At 39.4% G+C, this 23,193-nt stretch overlaps 1 protein-coding gene across 1 annotated transcript in view; it reads right to left on the minus strand.

Annotated features, from left to right (window-relative positions):
- LOC139729726 (cyclic GMP-binding protein C-like) overlaps positions 1–17,521 on the minus strand; it is a 115,844-nt gene extending 98,323 nt beyond the window's left edge. Inside the window, exons 1-2 of the mRNA XM_071640692.1 lie at positions 17,432–17,521; positions 12,565–12,666 (exon numbers count right to left, since the gene is read on the minus strand). Of these exons, the coding sequence (XP_071496793.1) occupies positions 12,565–12,666; positions 17,432–17,488 (159 nt within the window). The 5' untranslated portion in view covers positions 17,489–17,521. The remainder of the gene's footprint in view (positions 1–12,564; positions 12,667–17,431) is intronic.
- Between the last annotated feature and the right edge of the window lie 5,672 nt (positions 17,522–23,193).

The raw sequence follows: 23,193 nt of genomic DNA on the forward strand, positions 1-23,193 counted from the left end.
CGCAAAATCTGGTCAGTCCTACTCGGTAATGTTACTCTTTGGAGCAGTATCTTTTACAATACAAAACGTGAGAGATGGTATCTTGTTCTTTACAAATATCACATTGTACATTGCCATGTTTTCCTACTTTACACAAATGATAATTAAGCTTACATTTTACAAGTCTTAATCGATGTAATACACATTCATCTTTTCTACTTTTACAGAATGATTTAAATTCGTATATGGTGTAGGCGGAATAGTATAAAGATGCCTTCCATGCTGTGAATTTTCCTATCTCGTACACCATATCCTGGTGTTAAAATTCAGCATAATTATAAATACGTAATTCTGTCACCGTATAAGAGACTTGCAAATCAACTTCTTGGTGTGCGAGTCCTGAATTCGCAAGAGTATCAGCTCTCCCATTACCTGATATTCCACAATAAGAGGGGACCCTCTAAAACAACAACAAAGAAATAAGTTCCTTTTTTATGTAGATGTGTAATTTTGCACAGAATTGCAAAAACAAGAGGAGAAGAATCTCGATGTTCTATTGCCTGTAGTGCAGATTTAGAATCAGTTAATATCAACACAGGTGTTTGCATTATATGGTTCACTTCTAACCATTCCAGGGCCATTAGGATGGCTATAAGTTCCGATCTGTGTACTGAAACGGGAGGGATCCGGAACGCTTTACCATATTTATATTCCGGTTCATAAAAAGCAGAAGAAGATACTTTGTTCTCTTGTTTGGAAGAAATACATCCGTATAAATCATTTAAAAAAATCCTTTCATTATCAATATACTCTAACATCATCGCCCTCAATTCGTACTCATTAACATCTTTCTTATTGGCTATCCTTTTCTGAATGTTATAAGAAGTATGTGGTACAACCAAGTGCCAAAAAGGAATACCTCTGATACAACCGTCAAAATTTTCGATGGTTTCATCTAAGGTAGTGATTCTCATTGCAACTGGTTCTCTGCCAGCTTTCCAGTGAAATGTTTCATATTGCCAGCAAAATAACAGGAGTGATTTCAAAGGCTAATCTGCATTTTGCGCTTGAATGTGGAATTTAAATGAATCAGTAAGATACTGTCTTCGTAAATCCAAGGGCATCTCCCCACACTCTATTTGGAGTGCATCAGTTGAGGTAGCTATAGCGGCTCCTGTGATAATCTTCAAACATTGATATTGAATTGATTGCAATCTATCCTTTTGACATTTAGAGGCTGAATCATACACCCATAATCCAAAATAGATCGAATAAGTGCTATGTTAACTAAAGTAGTGTTGCTGTATCAGCACCCCAGTCAGTGCCAGCTAAAATCCACAGCAAATTCATTCTTTTCCTACATTTTGTTATAATTGATTCTATACTACGCTTCCAAGTTAACTTAAAATCAAACCACACCCCGAGATATCAAACCTCCTTTTTAACTTCCATGGGCTCATCACATAATCGAATACATACCTTTGGTATTCTTCTGTTGCTAATGTATGCAACAGCGCATGATTTCCTCCTAGATAATATTATGCCCCAATTATGGCACCATTCAGATATAAAATCAAGACCTGTTTGAACTTCCTTCACACAAAAATCAAAATTTTTATTTACACACCATATCACTACATCATTAGCATACAAGGAGACACTAACCTTATTTAATCCATCATTCCAATCACTCAGCATTATGTTGAATAATGTCTGGCTGATAACACTGCCTTGATGTAGACCATAATCAGACACAAATGTATCAGACAAAACATTGTTAAGCTCAACTTGAATTGTTCTATTATTAAAAAAAAAAAAAACCTGTGTATCCATGTAATGATTCTTCCACGGAAACCTATCTTTTGCGTCTTATAAATAATTGCTTCTCTGTACAACACATCAAAAGCTTTTTCAAATTCCAAAAAACAAGATATAACATATTCCTTACTTACCAAACCTTTATGTACATCATTTTCTAAGCTAACGATCACGTCCATTGTGCTTCTATGTCCTCTAAAAGCAAATTGATTACAGGATAATATCTGACATTTCTCTATTATCCACAACAATCTGTTATCAATCATACTTTCCATCAATTTACACATCACCGATGTCACAGATATTGGTCTGTTTGACGAGGGTTTTGATGGGTCTGAATTTCGTTTCAGAATCGGGCAATGACTGAATGGGTCCATGCTTGTGGCAGCACAGATGTTTTCCAGATAAGATTGAAAATTCGTAGCAAATTCGTAGCACATTCGTAACAATTCGTAGAAAATTCGTAGCAAGTGAGAGGAAAATCCGGCTTAAATACCATCGGGAAGGATCAAAGGGACTTTGGCTTCCTGGAGGGAAAGTCAACGATTGGCTGAATAGGTCACGGTAGGTAGGGAGGTCAAGGTTTAGTGCGCAGAATCACTTCCTGTGTGTGGGGTTGTCACGGTTAGCTTCACACATTGTAATGGTTGTCTAACTGTAAGTATCAATTAGGGCCACTATAGTGTGGGGGTCTGAGGGGTGTTTAATAATCAGCCTGCTTGTCAAGTAGAGTTAGCCAGATATTGCTCAGGAGGAGGCCATTTAGTCCGGGAGCCAGCGGGGGTCAGCCTAGCTGAAAAGGTTACCAATTTTTATGTGTATAGCAATTTAGTACATATGCCCCTGAGTATGGAAATGCACGTCTGGCTGGTCATCGGTGGTGGGTGTGGCCAGGAGGGCCACAAAAAGGACCCCCCAAAATTAGGCTAGCCTAGCTGGAAAAGTAACCCCATGAAAACAACTGGAACTTGTTCGTTACACTTACAGGATAAATGAATGACCATTGCCAGACGTTTTAAGTGGTGGGGGGTAGCCGCCAGACGCTCTTAAAGGCCCAACTCCAGCTAGGCTAGCCTAGCTGAAAAAGTAACCTCATGAAAACCACTGGAACTTGTTCGTTACACTTACAGGATAAATGAATGACCATTGCCAGACGTTTTAAGTGGTGGGGGGTAGCCGCCAGACGCCCTTAAAGACCCAAATTTTTCCAGCTAGGCTAGCCTAGCTGAAAAAGTTACCTCATGAAACCCACTGGAACTTGTTCGTTACACTTACAGGATAAATGAATGACCATTGCCAGACGTTTTAAGTGGTGGAGGGTAGCCGCCAGACGCCCTTAAAGACACAAATTTTTCCAGCTAGGCTAGCCTAGCTGAAAAAGTAACCTAATGTAACCCACTGGAACTTGTTCGTTACACTTACAGGATAATGCATGACCATTGCCAGACGTTTTAAGTGGTGGGGGGTAGCCGCCAGACGCCCTTAAAGACCCAACTTTTTCCAGCTAGGCTTGCCTAGCTGAACAAGTAACCTTGTGAAACCCACTGGAACTTGTTCTTTACACTTACAGGATATATGCATGACCGTTGCCAGACGTTTTAAATAGTGGGGGGGGGGGGCAGCCGCCAGACGCCCTCAAAGACCCAATTTTACCAGGTAGACTAGCCTATATATAGCTGGAAAAATAACCTCCTGAAACCCACTGGAACTTGTTCTTGTGATACACTCAAAGGATAATTGAATGATTGTTGCCAGACAATAGCCGCCAGACGCCCCAAAGACCAAACTCTTACCAGCTAGGCTAGCCTAGCTGAAAATTAGGAAAGTAACCCCATGAAACCCACTGGAACTTGTTCTTACACTTACAGAATAAATGCATGACCGTTGCCAGACGCTTTAAGTGGTGGGGCGTAGCCCCCAGACGCTCTCAAAGACCCAATTTTACCAGCTATAAGGTTCACATATGTGACCGTGCACCTCAAAACGAACATAAAGTCGCACACACTGATTTTGCGTGAGGACTGAAAATAAGTGAAATGGGTCAACCTAGCCGAACTTGACTCTTTCATATTTTCTGAAAGAGCGGGTCTTCTTTTACATTATGCTAAAATTTGGTATCATAAAACGGGCGGGAAAGTGTGTTTTTTTAGCAGTTTATTTCGAACATTTTTGGTAGAATAGTGTGATTAGGTGTGTCTTTAGAATCCCTTTTTCATTTCTGAAAATCCTTGTCCACACTCTTCACTTTCAACTCAAATAACTTTTGAAAGGATAGGGCTACTGCTTTGAAAGTTGGCATTGATTATGGGCAGAATGTGTTAATGAGGCATGCTCAATTTCAGTTTAATCTGATAATCTCTTCATTGTTGTCACTCTGGTGGTTTACTTCCTGTTTTTTGTCCCATTCATCGCACAGCCAGCAGAGTTTGGTAAAGATTAAGCGCTTGAATAGACACTGTACTTCAGAGCCTCTTTTCTCAGTTCACACTTTTCCTGAGTTTGTGCTTTCTTTCCAATATTTAGATAGGTTAGGAGAGTCCATTTGATTTAAGTTATACATCATTTTAAAGCTTAAAGTCTGCTCTTTCAGAATATGGTGTTAACTAAAAATTCATGTCTGGCGACTTTTTGTTTGTTTTGAGGTGCAGTGTCACATATTTCAGAAATGATAGCAGTGTAATTCCATAATAATACCGCTTGCTTGCGAGTTCACCTGTCTATAATCAATGCATTGCCTTATTCTTTTGTTCTGCTTCCTTGAGCCCCAACTCATGCATTCTTATGGTGACTCTCCCATGTCATCATCCTTGTTCATTGCAATTTGTTCTATTTTTTGAAAATATTCTTATTCTTCATCCCAATTATCACAAATTCTGAAACTCTGTCCTCAGTATAACTAATTCATAGTTGTACAAATGTAAAAATCTGAGAATCACCCGGAGGTCTCCTTTAATGGGGGAGTTTCTTGAGCGCACAGGGAAACATGCTTTGAAATATCAATAGGGCAAGTGTTGAGACGAAATACTGTAGAAAGATGAGAATATACAGTGCTGTGGTTTTGGTAGAAGAAAAAGGGTATCTGTATTTGTCCTCAGTGATAATCAAAAAAACTTATTTGGAAAGAATAATAGACATCAAAAAAGAATTGCCCAATCAAACATGTCGGGATTTTTCTCAAGCATCAGTGTTCTCATTTTCTTTGCAGTGTAAAACAAAAATGAAAAAAAAAAAACAACAACAGGGCCGGGTACAGTATCCGGATGGAAATTGGTGGGATGGGCGTAAACCCGCGGGTATTATAACATACTGACGTAAAAAAAAAAACCAAGACCAAAAACTACTTTCTTTCTGTGCCCTGGGGAGAAATATTCATCAATTGCATTTTGGAAATGTTGAAAATCACAACTTTTAATGAAATTGTGTCCTACAGTATCTCTTCTTATATGAAGGCTTTTTTTATAATCAAGTTTCTTTCCTCTATGACCATGATAAAACAAACCCCTGATGATTTAAAAACAAAAGACAATCAAAACTTGGCAAATGAACTCTTTGGACATTAGCAAAAGGGAATACATTAACAGTTTTTGCAAACACTTTATACAATTGTCTAATACTCCATCAAGCTCATAAAACATACAATTCTACTGCAACAAGAAATCCATTCAGTAAGACTCGTCCTCGGTGTACATAGCTTAAAATGCCAACTTTTTAAAAATAATGCCCCAGCTCTTAAATTTACTTAAAAAGGGGGAAGTAAAGCTCAACACCTTTGGCCTATGACTTTTTAGGTACCGTATCACCTTACGGTTGAGGAGATGGGTTAAGAAAAATTATTAACGAAATAAAACTTATAGGAACATGCTTCACATGACCTCACCGTTTTCTTCTCTTTAAAGAAAGAAACGAAATCTGAAAATTGTTCAAGAGTGTTTTTGAACATAGTACATTGCAAAAGCAGAAAAAAATCAGTGTTTTTAAGAAACATAACTCACAACAACAAGGAATTCCTAGCCTAGTATTGCACGTTTTTGGTTTGGAGGGTTTTGGATGCTAATATTTCAAGACAAGTTTATGCTCCGGCACTTCAATGAACTTAAATGTAAAGTAATGATGCACCTCTCTTGCCAATAAACTCAACATTTGCTGTTCGTCAGTAAAGCATATGACAGAAACATATGAGAAACATGTCTAAAATTCATATGAATAAGCTCACAGCAACAACAAAAATATTATGTTATCTATAAACTAATACTGCGTGTACTTAGTTTCGAGGGATTAAGATGCAAAATGTTATGTCAAAAGCCCCTACGTGGCTACCAGCAATTAAACATCCTTCAACTTCTTTAGCAAATGAGCTCATGTGTATCATCTTCTTGTTGAGAAGACGAAGATGGGTAATGATAAAATAACCAAACTATCAACTTTCCTTAACATGTTTTACATGAAATCATTCTTGCCTTCTCGTAACGAAATTGAAAAAACCAGAACATCTGAAATTGTTCAAAATCGCTTCTTGATAACGATGAAAGCAAAGGAAACTTAGTGTTTGTAACCACTATGACACGTGTCTACAGATCTGTCATGCTCATAAGAAACGTAACTCACAGGAATATAATTTTATACAGTAAGTACTTGGTTTGGAGGACATTTAGATGCCGACTTTTCAAGAATAATACACCAGCACTGACATTAACTGATGAAAAAAAGGAATGCCCAGCTTCTTTATCCAATTAGCTCATAGGTAATTCCTTGTAGTTGAAAAAAAAAAACGAGTACACATAAAAATATAGACTTCCCGTAACATGTATCACAGGTCATGATCTCCACATTTGCTCCTCTTAACTTAAAAGAAATGAATATAATATCTAAATTTGTTTTAAATGACCTTTAAACAACATGAAGAAAAATAAATCTGTGTCTGCAAAGGCTTGACACGTGTCTAATACTGGGTCACGCTCATATTAAATGTAGCTCACAGGAACAAGGAATTCACGTGTGTATAAAATAATACTGCAGAGAGGGTGCAAAGTTGAACCCTTTATTGAGGGTGCGAAAATGTTCCCTTGGGTACATCTTTCCACCCACACTAAGTGGTGCTAGATTGCACCTCTTCTTGAGGGTGCATCTTTCCACCCACACTGAGTGGTGCTAAGTTGCACCTATCTTGAGGGTGCGATCTTGCACCCTTTACCTTTCGGCGCACCTTTGCACCCCGTGTAGCCTTTACATCTTGGTGCAACTTTACATCCTTTCGTGAGGGTGCAAAGAAACACCCAAAGTTCCAAGATTGTGCCTTGTTTTGAGGGTGCAATCTTGGAACTTTGGGTGCTACTTTGTACCCGCAAGAAAGGGTGAAAGTTACACCCTCGGGAGCAACTTTGCCCCCTTGAAAAAGGCGCAACCTCGTACCTTTAGGTGCAACTTTATGCCCGAAGGATGCAAGAATGTACCCTCTCGTGAGGGTGCAATCTTGTGCCTTATTGGTATGATGTTGCACCTATGTGGTGCTTATTTGCTCCATGACTGCTGCAAAATTGCTCCTTTAAAGGAGCAAGTCAGTGTCACTGTCTGCTCCTTTATAGGGGCAATATTGCCCATCATCTCAAGGTGCAACTTAGCATCACATAATCGGGTACGATTTAGTTCCTTAACTACTCTAAACCTTGAATAGTGCGAACTGATATATAACTTATGTTGTTGTTGAACTCTGCAAAGTAAATAGGATTAGTGTAACTTGAATCTTGTGAATCATGAAATGTGTGTGCGTGTGGAATTTGTGAGTTGTGAAAATGTTAATGTAAAAGTTAACTTAGTTGTGTTTGAATAATATACTGAAACCAAAAATTTACCCAATTACCTTTTCAATAAGGTGAGCACTATATCTATCAAACAGTTAACCTTCTCGGCAAGAGTATACATCTGCATAAAGGAAGAGGTGAAAATATGATATGCAGTTGTCTGGATACGTTTTATTCAAAACGTTCTTGAATGCGTACTTATTCACATAATCTATAAGAATAACATATGCTTCTTATACTCAAAGCCTCTAAAACAAGAGCATGCTTCTTACACTTCTAAAGTATACACCATATCTTAAAAACAAAATGTAAGAGGATTTAAGAAGCGGTTTGTATGCATTCAAACGAATCCATATTTCTATCTAAAATCTAAAACGTGTCTTGTAAAAGGGGAATTCGTTTTATAATGACGATGCCAAACCGTTTTTGTCTTAAAGTCCTTATCTCGACATGTCTTGGAGTTCACGCTTATTGAAAACATGAGATTCTTGGCACGTAGATTACAACTATGGTTTAAAGAGTTAACTGAGATACGCATATCGTACACGGGCATTTCGATGAAAACATTAAAATACAAGGTACTGTTAATAATATGAAAATCAAACTTGATACCAGCCCTTATCGGCAACCAATACAGACTATGGAGGACTGCAGTTATAATTGTGTTCAGATATTGTTTTGGGTGATATACGCATGCCGACTGATTTGGGATCAATTCGAGTCCCTCGAGCTGAGATTCCGGAACTGCGATGAGCAAACCATCATTATGCATAACAAAGTGACTGAGAATAATGCATGCACCAGTTTCTGTTTCGTTGTTCTATACACAGAAAGTTGTTTCGTTTTCCAATCCTGTGCAGGCACACAGAGATTTACAGAATTCAATCATCTTTGGCTATGACGCCATGGTCGCGTGCAAAATGAATGCAGCTTATCTAACTTAACCTGTAGTTACTGAATAGGGGACTACTGTATATTCAATTTATACATTATTATTCGGATGATAGAACCTGTCAAAGAGTAAATTGCGGATATCATATACCATTGTCAAATTCACTTTCTGTTCTATACATAGTATCAATGGAATGTTATGAACCACTTCAGCATTACCAAATCATGAAGTAATATATCATGATTATTTCCCTGAAACGGCTACATTTTGTATGAGCGGGAAGAATTTGGCATCATACATAGCAAGAGTCGTGACTACAAAACTAAATACATGTATTATACAAGGTTTTAGGACACTTTGAATCATGCCCCCCCCCCCCAAAAAAAAAAACAAACAAAAACAAAACAAAACCAACAACAACAACTTAGTGAAATGTTGTACAATGTATGCCCTACTTCCATTAACCTATGATCTTTGACCTTTGAATACATGGCCCGCATTTTTTCAACGAATAGGCATTTGGATGCAACGTAGGTATTATATAAAAGAAAAAAAAAAACGTTTTAGGAAAATACCTTTAACCACTTCAGAAATAATTATGGAACAAATAGCAAAATATTGACACGTTCACTTCTTCCGTAATGACATGACAGAAAACTTTCCTCACCGAATCGTTCTGCCGTAATTCATGAGCAAGTCATGGATATATACTTAGTTCGATTAAAAGTATACATTGAGTCATTGCAAAAGCATCTAATGAAAAGTATGCTTCAGAACTACATCATTGTCACTTATTCTATAACACTAATAATATAGAGCTATTGGTCCGCCATATTGCCTAACAGGTCGTTGTCCTCCTACCACGTTTGTTTAGCAAATAAGGCACAGAATTTATTTTTGCACTTGTTGCCAAAGACTCTAATCTTCTTTATCGCTATTCTCAGACATAATGCTGGTGCTGTATGAATTAGAAACGGAAGCTTACAAATATTCACGGTCTAACAAGGCAAAAGCGAAGTGATGTCTCGTCCACGTATCGACTTTGTGATTACAGAGATTTTCAAATGGAAAAGGCCTAGTTCATTGACTTTTTGACTGTTGACGTAGTCGGACTTCACCAATATTAACACTTGATAGCAATCAGATGATCTGAGGAGTGAATTTGGTGGTCATATAGCTCAAAAGTGTGGAAAGTTATTGAAAGAACACCAGAATACTATGTCGACAGTGTTTATCAGGTGAGATACAAACATAGAACAAGTTCCAGTGGGTTTCAGGAGGTTACTTTTCCAGCCAGGGCTATAGTCTAGCTGGTAAAATTGGGTCTTTGAGGGCATCTGGCGGCTACCCCCCCCCCCCCCCCCCACTTCTTAAAACGTCTGGCAACGGACATGCATATATCCTGTACGTGTAAATAACAAGTTCCAGTGGGTTTCATTAGGTTATATTTTCAGCTAGGCTAGCCTAGCTGGAAAAAGTTGGGTCTTTAAGGGCGTCTGGCGGCTGCCCCCCACCACTTAAAACGTCTGGCAATGGTCATGCATTATCCTGTAAGTGTAACGAACAAGTTCCAGTGGGTTTCATTAGGTTACTTTTTCAGCTAGGCTAGCCTAGCTGGAAAAATTTGGGTCTTTAAGGGCGTCTGGCGGCTACCCCCACCACTTAAAACGTCTGGCAATGGTCATTCATTTATCCTGTAAATGTAACGAACAAGTTCCAGTGGGTTTCACGAAGTTACTTTTTCAGCTAGGCTAGCCTAGCTGGAGTTGGGCCTTTAAGAGCGTCTGGCGGCTACCCCCCACCACTTAAAACGTCTGGCAATGGTCATTCATTTATCCTGTAAGTGTAACGAACAAGTTCCGATTGTTTTCATGGGGTTACTTTTCCAGCTAGGCTAGCCTAATTTTGAGGGGTCCTTTTTTTGGCCCTCCTGGCCACACCCACCACCGATGACCAGCCAGACGTGCATTTCCATACTTAGGGGCATATGTACTAAATTGCTATATACATAAAAATTGGTAACCTTTTCAGCTAGGCTGACCCCCGCTGGCTCCCGGACTAATTATCCTGTGTGCAGCCAACCGTAACAACCCACACACACAGGAAGTGACTCTGTGCACTCAACCTTGACCTCCTACCTACTGTGACCCGTTCGCCCGTTCAGCCAATCAAAGTCCCTTTGATCCTTCCTGAGGGTATTTAACCCGGATTTTCCTCCCTCTGGCTCATTCCCTTGAAAATGGCGAGAACATGCTTGCCGAAACGTCGGGATTGGGTAGGCCCTTTTCAGGGTCATTCACATACTCCAGAAAAGAAAAAAAAAATACGTGGTGCACCGTGAAACCTCATACCACCCAAAGAAACATGCAATTTTCATACAGAAAAATAAAGAGATACTGAAGGAAAAACCGCAAGCATTCAATCAAAGTCATTTTTCTCGTCAGTATAAAATACATAGGTTAAGAACACAGCCACTCTTGTCTACAGCTTGGGATCCTATAGTAAATCGACCAAAAAAAAAAAAAAAAAAAAAAAAAAAAGGTAAGCCCACTGGAAGTTAAAAGGCATTTTGGATTTTTTTTTCAAAAAATCGTTATTGAATGTCAGCCCAAGCCCAGAGATTGCTACATACCAGTTCTACATTCTAGAAAAAAATTATATTATAAGCAGACAATCAAGAGCTGACAGGAATATTACTTTCACGAACATTATTCAACATTTTCCTTGAAAGAATCATGGCAGATGCGCTTGAGAAACACGAACACATAGTAAGCATTAGTGGCAGACTAATTGCTAACCTACATTTTGCTGACGACTATAATTATGGACTTGCAGCCAGCTAAGACTAATAAGGAACATCAGCAGCTGACGTCATGGAGATAAACCCAGAAAAACAAACAAACATCAAGTCAAACAAAGCTGATGGTTTCACAAGAAATGTCAAGATGAAAGACCACAACCTTAAGGAAGTGACTAACTCCAAACATCTCGTGATAAATAATGGGTCAAAGGGGATATAGTTGATACAATACGCAAGTAGAATCAGCACTGACCAAACTAAAAAGGACAGTATGGTCACCAAAACAGAATACTCAATCAGTTCGGTCTGTAGTCACAGCAACATATACGTATGTGAAACATGGACCCTTACAGCTGAACTGGAGCGAAAAAAAAAATCAAACTTGTGAAATGAGATGCCACAAGAAAATCTTAAACATCACATTCAGGGATAGAATAACAAACAAAGAAGTCAAAATCAATGTGAAATTGGGTCAGAGAAGCGATTGGACCACTTCATGACGTCCTCTACATCGTCAAGATCAGGATATTGAGATGGTGCGGTCACGCTACACGAACAACAGGACTTACAAAGACCATTATGCTGGTACGATAGCATCAATGAACAGGTGCAGCTACCTCTCGCCATTACTGAGATTACCGCAGGACAGATACAGCTGGAAGAACATTTGTCAAAACATATTTTCTATCAAGTGAATGTCAAATACAGGTTGAAGAATAGACGGGGATTCTTACAAATACTAGCGAAAAAAAGTTTTCGTTTCTGTTTTCGTAAAATCCTGATTCTTGAAAAAACCTCTGAAGAGTAAGAGCAAAGACAGTCTTGTAGCGCATGAAGAACAGGCCCAGTGTCTCAGAGCAAAAAGTGTGGAAGTGTAACATGTTTGAGTGCAGAGAATACCCAATGAATGATTGTGAATTCTTGATGATTAAAATAATGTTACACAAGAGGGAGAGGGGAAGAGAGAAATAAAGACGGAGGAGAGACAGAGAGAGGGAGAGGGAGAAAGAGTGACAAGAATATCCACTATTAGTTCATGCAGTACTTCTGTCAGTCGCGAGTTTGCATCCACTCGTGTAGCATGTCTTCTTTGCTCGAAAATGGTACAAAAAATATATATTTGTAGTCATAAAACTTCCCGTCAAATTTCGATAAAATTGTAGATTATCATGCAATACACACTAATACCGTAGAGGCGTGCTCTAATTTGGTATTTTGTTGTTGTTTTAATCGAAGAGATGTTTAAGAAGGCACAATTTTAATCATTGTTCACCAACCGTTTTATAGCATTCGTCTCGAGAATCCGGTGGGACCACTGAGTGAAGGTCTCGACTCAGATCAAAGACAACGATGTATATAGCCCTCCACGTTAAAAACACCTGCATAACAGAAACAGGGACAGAAAACAAATCAACATATTATGAGTGACTATTCTTCAAGCCGTGAGTAGGACGCGTGGTGAAAGAGAGTACCATGACCGTGGTTTAATACTAGTAAGAATTAACAGAATGCCACAATAATGTTCTAGTTAGTGTCTACCAACTTTCAATGAAATCTGGTTTCCAGGCATGAACGTTTTCATCACAGAACGACATTCAAATCAATAGTTTATTTCCATTAAAAAACAAAACTGAACAAAAATATGATACAAAGCAGAGCATGTGTCAATTTTATTTAGCTGGAAAGGAGAGTTCATAAAACACAATATTCAAGAATGCACACTTTGCCATGATGCAAAAAGAAGAAGAAGTGATCATAACGATGGAAAGGAGTGTTCCATTAAAAAGCCAATTTTGCAGGACGTGGAACACTGACATGAAAACAACAGCAACACCAATATACCAATAAAATGTATTTACATTACATTCATCAACATTGTACATTTAATCTTTGCTATTTATGATGTTGATAATACAACCATACTATCAACAATATTTGTTTCAGAATGTAAATAACAAACATTGTAAAATAACAATTTCATGGCACTGACACTATTGTGACCATGCATCACAAAACCAACAAAAAGTCGCTAGACATGTATTTTTTTAAAGTAGGGTAGATTCTGAAAGAGCAGAATAATATAAGCTTTAAAATGGTGTATAACCCAATTCAAATGAATTCCCCCAACCCCCTATCTAAATACCGGAAAGAAAGCACACACTCTGCAAAAGTGTGACCTGAGAAAAGAGGCTCTGAAGTACAGAGTCTTTCCTTAGCCGTGCTAGCAATGTGATGAAAGTGACAAAACACCGGATGTAAACCACCGGATCAATAACAATGTAGGGATTATCAGATTAAGCTGAAATAGAGCATTGCACCTGTCCGTGATCAATGCTAACTTTCAAAGCAGTAGCATTATCTTTTCAAAAGTTATTCGACTTAAAATTGAAGAGTGTGCACATAATTTCAAGAAATGGAAGAGGGTCTCTAAGACATACTTAACATTCTACTCCCCCACCCCTCCCCCCCCCCCCACAAAAAAGGGATGTAGAGAAACTGCTGAAAACGCACTTTCCCATTCATGTTAGAATCCCAAACTAAACTAGACTCGGAATTTGTCAACACTGACAAATTAGGTGATCCGATCTATTGGGAAATCAATTATTTGAGTCCTGATCCCAATAGGCATGACCATACAGGTTTCATCTGTGTTGAGGGGACATTGGCCATGTGATGTTTGGAGTGTTTTTTAGAAAAGGGAGTCAGACCTGCCATATTTGGTACCGAATTCCGTATGCACTAACGAAGATACATAATGAAGTATATTTGACCTTTGACCCCATTTTACACACCAAATATGGCATCTGAGCAAAAAGTGGTTATTTTGTGAAATGATTCTTGTAACATGGTCTTTGCGTGTGCAAAATATGGGAAAGATAGGACAAGTATTCACCAAGATACAGGATGAAACATTTATGACCTTTGACCCTAATTTACATACCCAAGATGGTGTCCGTTCAAGCAGTTGTTATTTTGTGAAAAAAATGTACGTGACATGAACTAAACATGTGCAAAATATGGGGGTGATAGGGGCTGTTTTTCTTGAGTTATTGCAAAGAAAGTTGCAAAAAGAAAGAAATATCTCAATACAGCAAAGATAAGCTTTAATTTCAACCAAGTTTTTTTTATCATGATCCCGACATTGTATGAAAAAGCAAAAGGCACAACAACATAGCGCAAAGTCTCAACTCCAACATATTAAAATCTGGGAGAAATTCACCGAAGGGTAAGTGAGCTAGTGCTCGATAAAGACAATCATGTCAATTTTCACATCCAGAAAAATTCCCTCCCATAGAGATAACACGTCATAACGAAGATACAGAAAGAAGTACATATGACCTTTGACCCCACTTTGCACAGACAAGATGGCATCTGAGCAAAAAATGATTACTTGTGAAATGATCCTTGTAACATGGTCTTTACGTGTGCAAAATATGGGAAAGATAGGACATGTGTTCACCAAGATACAGGATAATACATTATGACCTTTGACCCTAATCTACATACCCAAGATGGCGTCTGATCAAGTAGTTGTTATTTCATGAAATAATGTACGTGACATGAACTAAACATGTGCAAAATATGGTGGTGATAGGGTATGTTTTTCTTGAAGTATTGCAAAGACAGTTGCAGAAAGAAATATTTCAATACATCGAAGATAAGCTTTAATTTCAACCAAGTTTTTTGACGCAATCCCGACATCGCATGAAAAAACAAAGGGCACATTCACGATAGCCCAAAGTCTCAGCTACAACCTTTTAAAATCTGGGAGAAATTCACCGAAGCATAAGTGAGCCAGTGCTCGATAAAGATAGTCATGTCAATTTTCATTTCCATAAAAACTGCACTCCCATTGAGATAACACGTAAACTGTTTCAAATTTGACAAGGTTACCTTCAATCCATTTTTACGAGGTAATACCATCATCCAATTAAAATTGTGTTATGACATTTATGAAAGAGCATTTAATAAGCTACAACATACTGAAATTAGGGTGAAAATCGGCAAAGGATAAGTGAATTACGCTCGAGTGAACTTGAAATTTGATGACGTCATTTTGAAAATTTACTTTTTTTACTTTATTAAGAAATTTGATATCTTTTAATCATTTTTTTCAGTATCGCCAACCCATGAAATGACATGTACAACTCATCAACTTTCAAAATATGTAAAGAAAATGGGGAGTCACTGTCCATCCTGACGAGTAAAATCGGATTAAAAATTGGCGGTTTTTTGGCATTGTTGCACTGTATATCGCCATTGACGCGCGCGCGGAATTTCAACTTTGACGGGCCCGTATGACGTCATATTGAGTCAGATTGACTTGAAACTTGGTAGAAATATTCCTTGACATTTCAGGCATCTGATAAATGTGAAAAAAACGGGAAATTTTTATTGCATATGAGCTGTGCGTGTGTATATGTGCGCGCGCGTACGCGTCCGTCCATTTTTTTTTCAATTTTTCATAAGGTACGATGCTCCAGATGGTCTGAAACGTGTGCAAAAAAAAAAATTAAGCTCGATTTGAGCATACAAATATTTCAACGCGCGCGTACGCGCACTTTTTAATAATAAATATGAATTTTGATAATATGAGTAGAATGCGCTTGACTTGAAATATATGTGACGTAAATTTCATTGAAAAATTCCATTCTATTAATGATATATGAATAAAAATGTGTTTTCATATAATGACGTCATAGTGACGTCACGGTTGACCAATCACTCTGATACATTAGATTTGTCGTCTTTGGGACATGATACATATATACTATAAGTTTGAAATTGATACTCTGAGAACTTTCTGAGTTAGTAGATGCACAACTTTTGTCCAGAAATAAAGAAAGAAGAAGAAGAAGAAAGAATCCGTACAGATACAGAAGGTGATCCGAGAGGATACTCGGATCACCAAATAATGCTGCAGAAGATTAGGACTTTCAGGAAACTTGAAATTCTCAAGATTTAATTGGTTGACCCATTTCACTATTTTTGAGTCGTCACCTAAAATCAAAGGATAAGACTTCTCGTTGGTTTTGTGATGCACGGTCACATTTAGACGTGTTTACAAAGATTTTTTTTTTTTGATATCCAAGTGATGTTTTATTTGGCGCTCAACATTCTTGATGTAATCACAGCTGAGAGATACATGACAAAGAATAAATTTTGTTCAACTTCTTGATTATACATGCACATTTTTGTCTTGAGGTATGCTGTCTGTGTGGGTTTATAATGGAAAGAAATGCCATTCTGTACCAAATGTAGTGACACCGAATGAGAATAGCACTGGCTCAATGGGTCAGCGAACAACACATTAGACTAAAAATCTCCTAACACAAAATGGCTGTCCGAGCCACGAGAGCTTCCGAATGGAAGCACACTCTCAGTGCGCATGCGCATGAAGAGAGGCCAAAAGAGCCACGCGTCTTCTGGCCTCTCTCCTCCAATCACCGCAGCTCGCGGTTAACAATGTTTGCGTATGATGTGTACACGCACACGCACACACACACACACGTGTCTCAGTGGCAGCAATGTCCCACACGTTTATGGCTATAGCACCGAGTCTGGCATCGCCCAATTGCTCGGTCGCTCGGGAGATTACGAAATAACGCACCGTTAGGGGAGACGATCGTCCGACTCTAATCCAAGCGGTTCAATTTCCCTCTGTATCATGATAACCTCGTGAATTAAGCGGGACTGACACATTAAAGTTCTCCCCATAAGAGCACAGATGTGTTCCCAAGTGTAAGCATGAAAGTACAATAATGTGAAAATTTGAAATTTTGCTCTGACTGAACCAAAACTTATCGGCCTCATTATGAATTCACTTTTTCTTTGGCTGTTGGTTTTATGATAAATACTATGACTTGCGTCACTTAACAAACACCCTAAAAACAACACAGAAAAAGCAAGTTCAAATCGACCCCCTTTTCAAACCCGTTCTTTTCCTTCTTGTCCATGGCAATTGCCCATTCCCCTTCTCCTCAAAAAACAACAACAAAACACAAACAAAAATCCCAATTGGCAAGAATAATGACATGACATGGAGAATAAGGTCATGACCATGTGAACATAAACCATTCATCATCTTATATGTGACAAAACATGACACCTAATCTATACTGTAGGCTACTATGAATTACCAACCTGGTGGGTTGTATAGTAGACATCATGCCCAGCAAAGTCCCATATACTCAACGACATCTCATCAGCTGGAGGCGAGTTCAGACTGTCTCCCTTCTCCTTTTTCTCCACGTACTTGAGCATCTCCTCTTCAATGGATGAGTCACTAGTATCGGAAGGTAACAAGACGGCCGACGAGGCAGAGGATCCCACAGAAGGCTCTGAGGTAGGTATATAAGGGTAAAATAGTGTACATGTCTAATATGGATGCCGTATGCATAAAATATTAATATAATACTCTGAACAATATACTAAAAATATATGATAGGATAAAAAGTGTTGCTTGATAAGTGACTAACAGTAGCTGTCAGGAGGGGCCTATTTAGCAACTACATGTATTAAAATCAACTTCTTATACAGTTTCTTGTTAAAGTACAGAATAGTAGAAATAAGTACAGAGTGCTAGTCCAATTCTACCCGTGCTTCAATATAGCAAGTGTCATTTGTATACAAACGTTATTGTGGTGTTAAATAGCCACAAGTGCATATATATATTTTGTTTGCTTGTTTGAGAGAAACCATAGCTATACGTAAAGGCCGTGTCACACCTTTCGCGGGCAAGCTACGCGGGCTTGTGGCGAGGAGGTATTTCACAGCACGCAAGAGATTTCAGCGGGGCGAACAAGAATGTTTACAGGTTTCGCACTTGTTTCTTACATAATGCGTTGCACTCCGTGTGACCTGCGTGAGTGCTTTGAAACCGATCCGTTTCCTGTTACGAGCGACTTATGGGTACTGAGAAGTACCTGAGTTAAATTTACCTGCGAGCCTGCTGACCGTAAAGGCCGTGTCACACCAATTCCGCGCAAGCTACGCGGGCTTGTGGCGAGGAGGTATTTCACATAGAAGATTTTCAGCGGGGCGAACAAGAATGTTTTCAATTTTCATTCATGCCTTGTCATACCGTACGAGGGGAACTTCTGCGGCTTGACTTGCGGGGAAACAAATTTACTCCCCAGAGCTCTCCGCATTTTGGTCCGCACCTGACAGTATCTAGCGCGTAGTTGCCCGGAGGTGCTCACGCAAGTCCGATTTAACCGTAGCCAAGTTTTTGAGCATGACCAAAACTTTTTTCCCGGGTGAGTCGCGGGAATGCCCGTAGAGGTCCACGCAGAACGCCAGTAGGAGACCCTTAGCGGCAGTACTTCCCAGGCAATTACCACGCAGGTACTTCGCAGTCCCGTATGCAGCCTAGATAATGAAATTCTGTGAGATTTCAGCCATTCCATTAGAGGAATTCCTTCACTGAGTTGTCAGCCCCCACGCGACTGGTACAAAGGTCACACAGTATACTCGCAAGTATAACGCGTCCAGCAAGTAAGACACATGCGCTGACTCGCACGAATCCTTTTCCGCCCTCAGGAATGTCCGGTATGCTAGAAAATCTCTACACGTAACAAGCCCGAGTAGCTTGCCCGAAAAGGTGTGACAGGGCCTAAACATGGTTGCGGGTAGAAAAATATGCGTGTGCACCTCCGGGCGACTACTTTTGAGATACATGCTAGGTACTATCATGTGCGGACCATCTACGGGGACCTCCGAGTAGTCAAAATTGTTCTTTGCAAGTCGCACGCAAGGCTGGTGTGACACGGCCTTAAGGGTCTCCTACTGGTGTTTTGCGTGTACCTCTGCGAGCGAACCCCCATGATTCACTGGGAACAAATTTTGAGCATGCTCAAGGCCTTGTCATACCGTATCTGGGGAAGTTTTGCGGCTTCACTTGCGGGGAAGTTTTTACTATTAACTATTTTAGTTTTTACTAATTTACTATCCGGAGCTCACCGCGCTTGGTCCGCACATGACAGTACCTATTGCGTATCTCGCGTGTAGTTGCCTGGAGGTGCGCGCGCAAGTCCGATTTAACAGCAACCAAGTTTCGAGCATGACCAAAACTTGTTCCGGGTGGGTCGCGGGGATGCTCGGAGAGGTCCACGAAGAACGCCAGTAGGAGGCCCTTATAGCGGCAGCACTTCGCAGGCAACTCCCACGCAGGTACTTCGCAGTCCCCGTCTGCAGCCAAGATAACGAATTTCCATGGGACTTTTGCCATTCATTCAGAGGAATTTCTTCACTGAGTTGTCAGCCCCCAGGCGACTAGTACACAGGTCACACAGTATACCCGCAAGTAGAATTCAAGTAGAACGCGTCCAGCTAGTAAGACACATGCAGTAACTCGCCCTAATCCTTGTGCGCCCTCAAAAAATTATTGTTCGGTATGCTGGAAAATCCCTACACGCAACAAGCCCGCGTAGCTTGCCCGGAAAGGTGTGACAGGGCTAAACATGGTTGCGGGTAAAAATATTTGCGTGCGCACTTCAGGGCGACTACGGGTGAGATACGTGCTAGGTACTGTCATGTGTGGATCATCTACGGGGACCTCCGGGTAGTAAAAATTGTTCTTTGCAAGTCGCACGCAAGGCTTGCCCGGAAAGGTGTGACACGGCCTTCACCCTATAAAGCCCAAGCAATTTTGACCCCTTCCAGGCCCAAGGGGGGGGGGGGGGGGGGGGGGCACACTGTGCCCCCCCCCCCTATATAAGTTCTTTATTATATGATGTATGACCGTCATATTTTGCACGTGGGTAAACCAATTTATACTTTTTATGACCCAACATTTGAAATTTCTCAAGATCATCCACTGAGGGAGCTATTTACCAAAATGTAGAGAAATACATAGGAAATACGCTAAACTTATGTTCTTTCTCTTTATTTCTGTATCTCCAGTATATGTTTTTATTATTTGTCATTGTTTTTTTTTTTATCATTTTCATATTTCTCCATAAGGGAGAAGCAAGTCAACCTCCACTATTTCTTATGGTTGAAATTTATCAAGGTCAATATGTGGGGGCGCTATTCAATACAATATAAAGAAAAACCTATCGTGTATCGCATGGAATGGGTACATATATTGGAATCACATTTCATATTTCCAAAATATTGAAATTTTGAGTTTGCATATTGATAAAAATGATAGACAAATTGTATTACCAGCAAAGCTTGTGTGAATATAACACAAAATAAAAGGGTAGTCTTTGGAAAATGCTGTATTTTTTATTATTCCTACTATATCTATTGTTTGATGCCTATGTCATATAAAACAGAAAGGAAATAATAAGAATGCCATTTCAACGTAATTTACAACCATAATTAGTTCACATTTGGTCCTTCAGGAAATTACAGGCAAGAAAACTCCCATTTCATCAATTATTATACTGTTAACTGAACTTGGAACAGAAAATCATGCAAATCTGATGAACATGGTTGTCAGTTTATGGTTGCCATGGCAACCAATACTTTATATAGCTAAATTACATACCAAAATGTTTCTAATACAATTCTAGGAAAAGTCACCAAATTTGGTTCAAATCGGGGGCCCGTTTCATAAAACTTGTCATCAGTGACAACTGCCACATTTCTATGACAAATTTGCTCTCAGTCAATTAGATGGAAGGATTTCAGTAGTTTGACACATCTATGACAACTTGTAGTAGAGCAGATAAGCCGAAGAATTGTGCAAAATTTGACTAAAGCATGAAACTTTCACCACTGTTAGTATATGCTATAAGATTAATTTTAAGATCGGGAGGTAAGTCTGAATTGACCTCTGATGACCTCCAGAGGTCAATGACCTCAAAATCTAAGAAAATTCATATTTTGAGTCATGGGTTAATAATAAACACAGTATAATGATGTACTAAAACTTGATTTTTGTCACAGTGAAATTGTCTTCATGTTCAACAGAGCCTTGACAGGTTTTTACCTTTGACCTCTGACGACCTTCAGAGGTCAATGACCTCAAAATGTCAGAAAATTGATATTTTGTGTCATTGGTTAATGATGAACATGGTAATGGTGTACTAGAACTATTTTTTTTTTTTTGGTTACAGTGGAATTATTTTCATGTTCCACAGAGCCCTGACTGGTTTCTAACTTTAACCTCTGATAACCTCCAGAGGTCAATTACCTCAAAATGTAAGAAAATTGATATTTTAATGCGTCAGTCATAACTGAAACACGATAATTATGTACTAAAAACTAATTTTTGTAAGTGGAATCAATGTTCCACAGAGCCTTTCAAGTCAGGTTTCTACCTTTGACCTCTGATGACCTTATATGACCTGTGAAGAGATCATTGACCTCAAAATATCAGAACATCAGCTCATGGGCAATATTTGCATAGCTTCCAGCTGGTAGGCCTGTATTGGCCAGTGTCAAGCTTGTGGGTTGTTACAGTATGACTCATGGTCCTGGAGTATACAATCCACAGCTGCGACATCATGGACCATCTTGAAAACTTCGACATGCTGTGAGGCCAACATGCATTCCACATGAAGCAATCCTGTGTTTTGCAACTAGATATTGCCTTCCGAGAACAACCCAGGGAATAGATAAGCATTCATGGCAAACCATGGAGAAAGCGGATTGTGCAAACTATTTTGGAGTCTACTCCGAAAGGAAGCTCAGCCGGAATCACATCGCCACAGGAGCTTAAAAAGGCTATCCCGTACTTCGACCAAAGACTCTCTCCACACGAAGATATCATAAAGTTCAGGTGCTTTGCTACTCCGCACATACTGCTCAGGACTCTCCTGGAATATGCATGCATCATCTGGGATCAATTCACCCAGGCAAACATCATGAAGTTTGGAATGATCCAGAGAAGATAATGCACTCCTCAGTTGCAATGACCATCACATGCAAAACAAGCAGTGTTACAGCCACACTCAAAAAAAAAAAATACAATGCAAATCCCTGTAAGAAAGTACAGCACAGGCAAATTCAGCGATGATGTTCTGCATCAAGAACTCCACACTATCCACTCCGCAGGAAGTTGTGGCCCCACTGCTGCATCCTTCAGAAAGGGCCAATGACCAGAAATGTCAGGCATCATTTGCAAAAGCACAAAGAAGGCCTACTCCCAGAGATTTTTTTTTTTTTTTTTGGGGGGGGGGGGGGGGGGGTTAAGTCGCTACCCTAAGCCACTGTCTCTTGTATCTCTTTGAAACACTGCAGGAGAGAGATACTCAATATTCAGCTCTGCTATTAAAGATACAGATGTCTGTCTTTTTGGTTTGGGTTTTGTTTGTTGTTTGCTGTTGTTGTTGTTGTTGGATTTTTTTTGTTGTTGCATATAGCTCTTTGAAGACCTTTGTTAACCAATTAAGAAAAGGCTCCACGGCAAAATATTACAAGATAACACAATATGGTGAAGAAGAAGAAAAGAAGGAGAAGAAGAAGAAGAAGAAGAAGTAGTAGTAGTAGTAGTAGTAGTAGAAGAAGAAAGAGAAGAAGAAAAGAGATTTGCTGTCAATGATGCAGAGCCAATACCATTCAGTTCTATGGTAGATCCTAGTCGGCACTGCAAAGGTTCGGATGTCTCTGTTGGCAAGGGATATTCTAAAGCTCCAAGTTAGTATTGGGGTGTTTTTACATTGTCTGGGAATAGAGGGTTGAGTTCTGTCTATGAGGATATGTAACAACAACTAGATCTGTTGTCTTTGGGACATGATACATATATGGTATAAGTTTGAAATTGATAGGCAGAGGACTTTCTGAGCTAACCTCTACACAATTTTTGAGGAGAAATAAGAAGAAGACGAAGACGAAGAAGAAGAAGAAGGAGAATAAGAAGAAAAAAGAAGAAGAAAGAATCCGTACAAAAACAGAAGGTGATCCGAGAGAATACTCGGATCACCTATAATTAGGTCTGAGATATCTGGGTTTTT

The sequence above is a fragment of the Diadema antillarum genome, unplaced genomic scaffold (assembly GCF_040938485.1).
Source record: "Diadema antillarum isolate AM-2024a unplaced genomic scaffold, OU_Dant_1.0 scf00000002, whole genome shotgun sequence".
In the NCBI taxonomy this organism is placed as follows: domain Eukaryota; kingdom Metazoa; phylum Echinodermata; class Echinoidea; order Diadematoida; family Diadematidae; genus Diadema; species Diadema antillarum.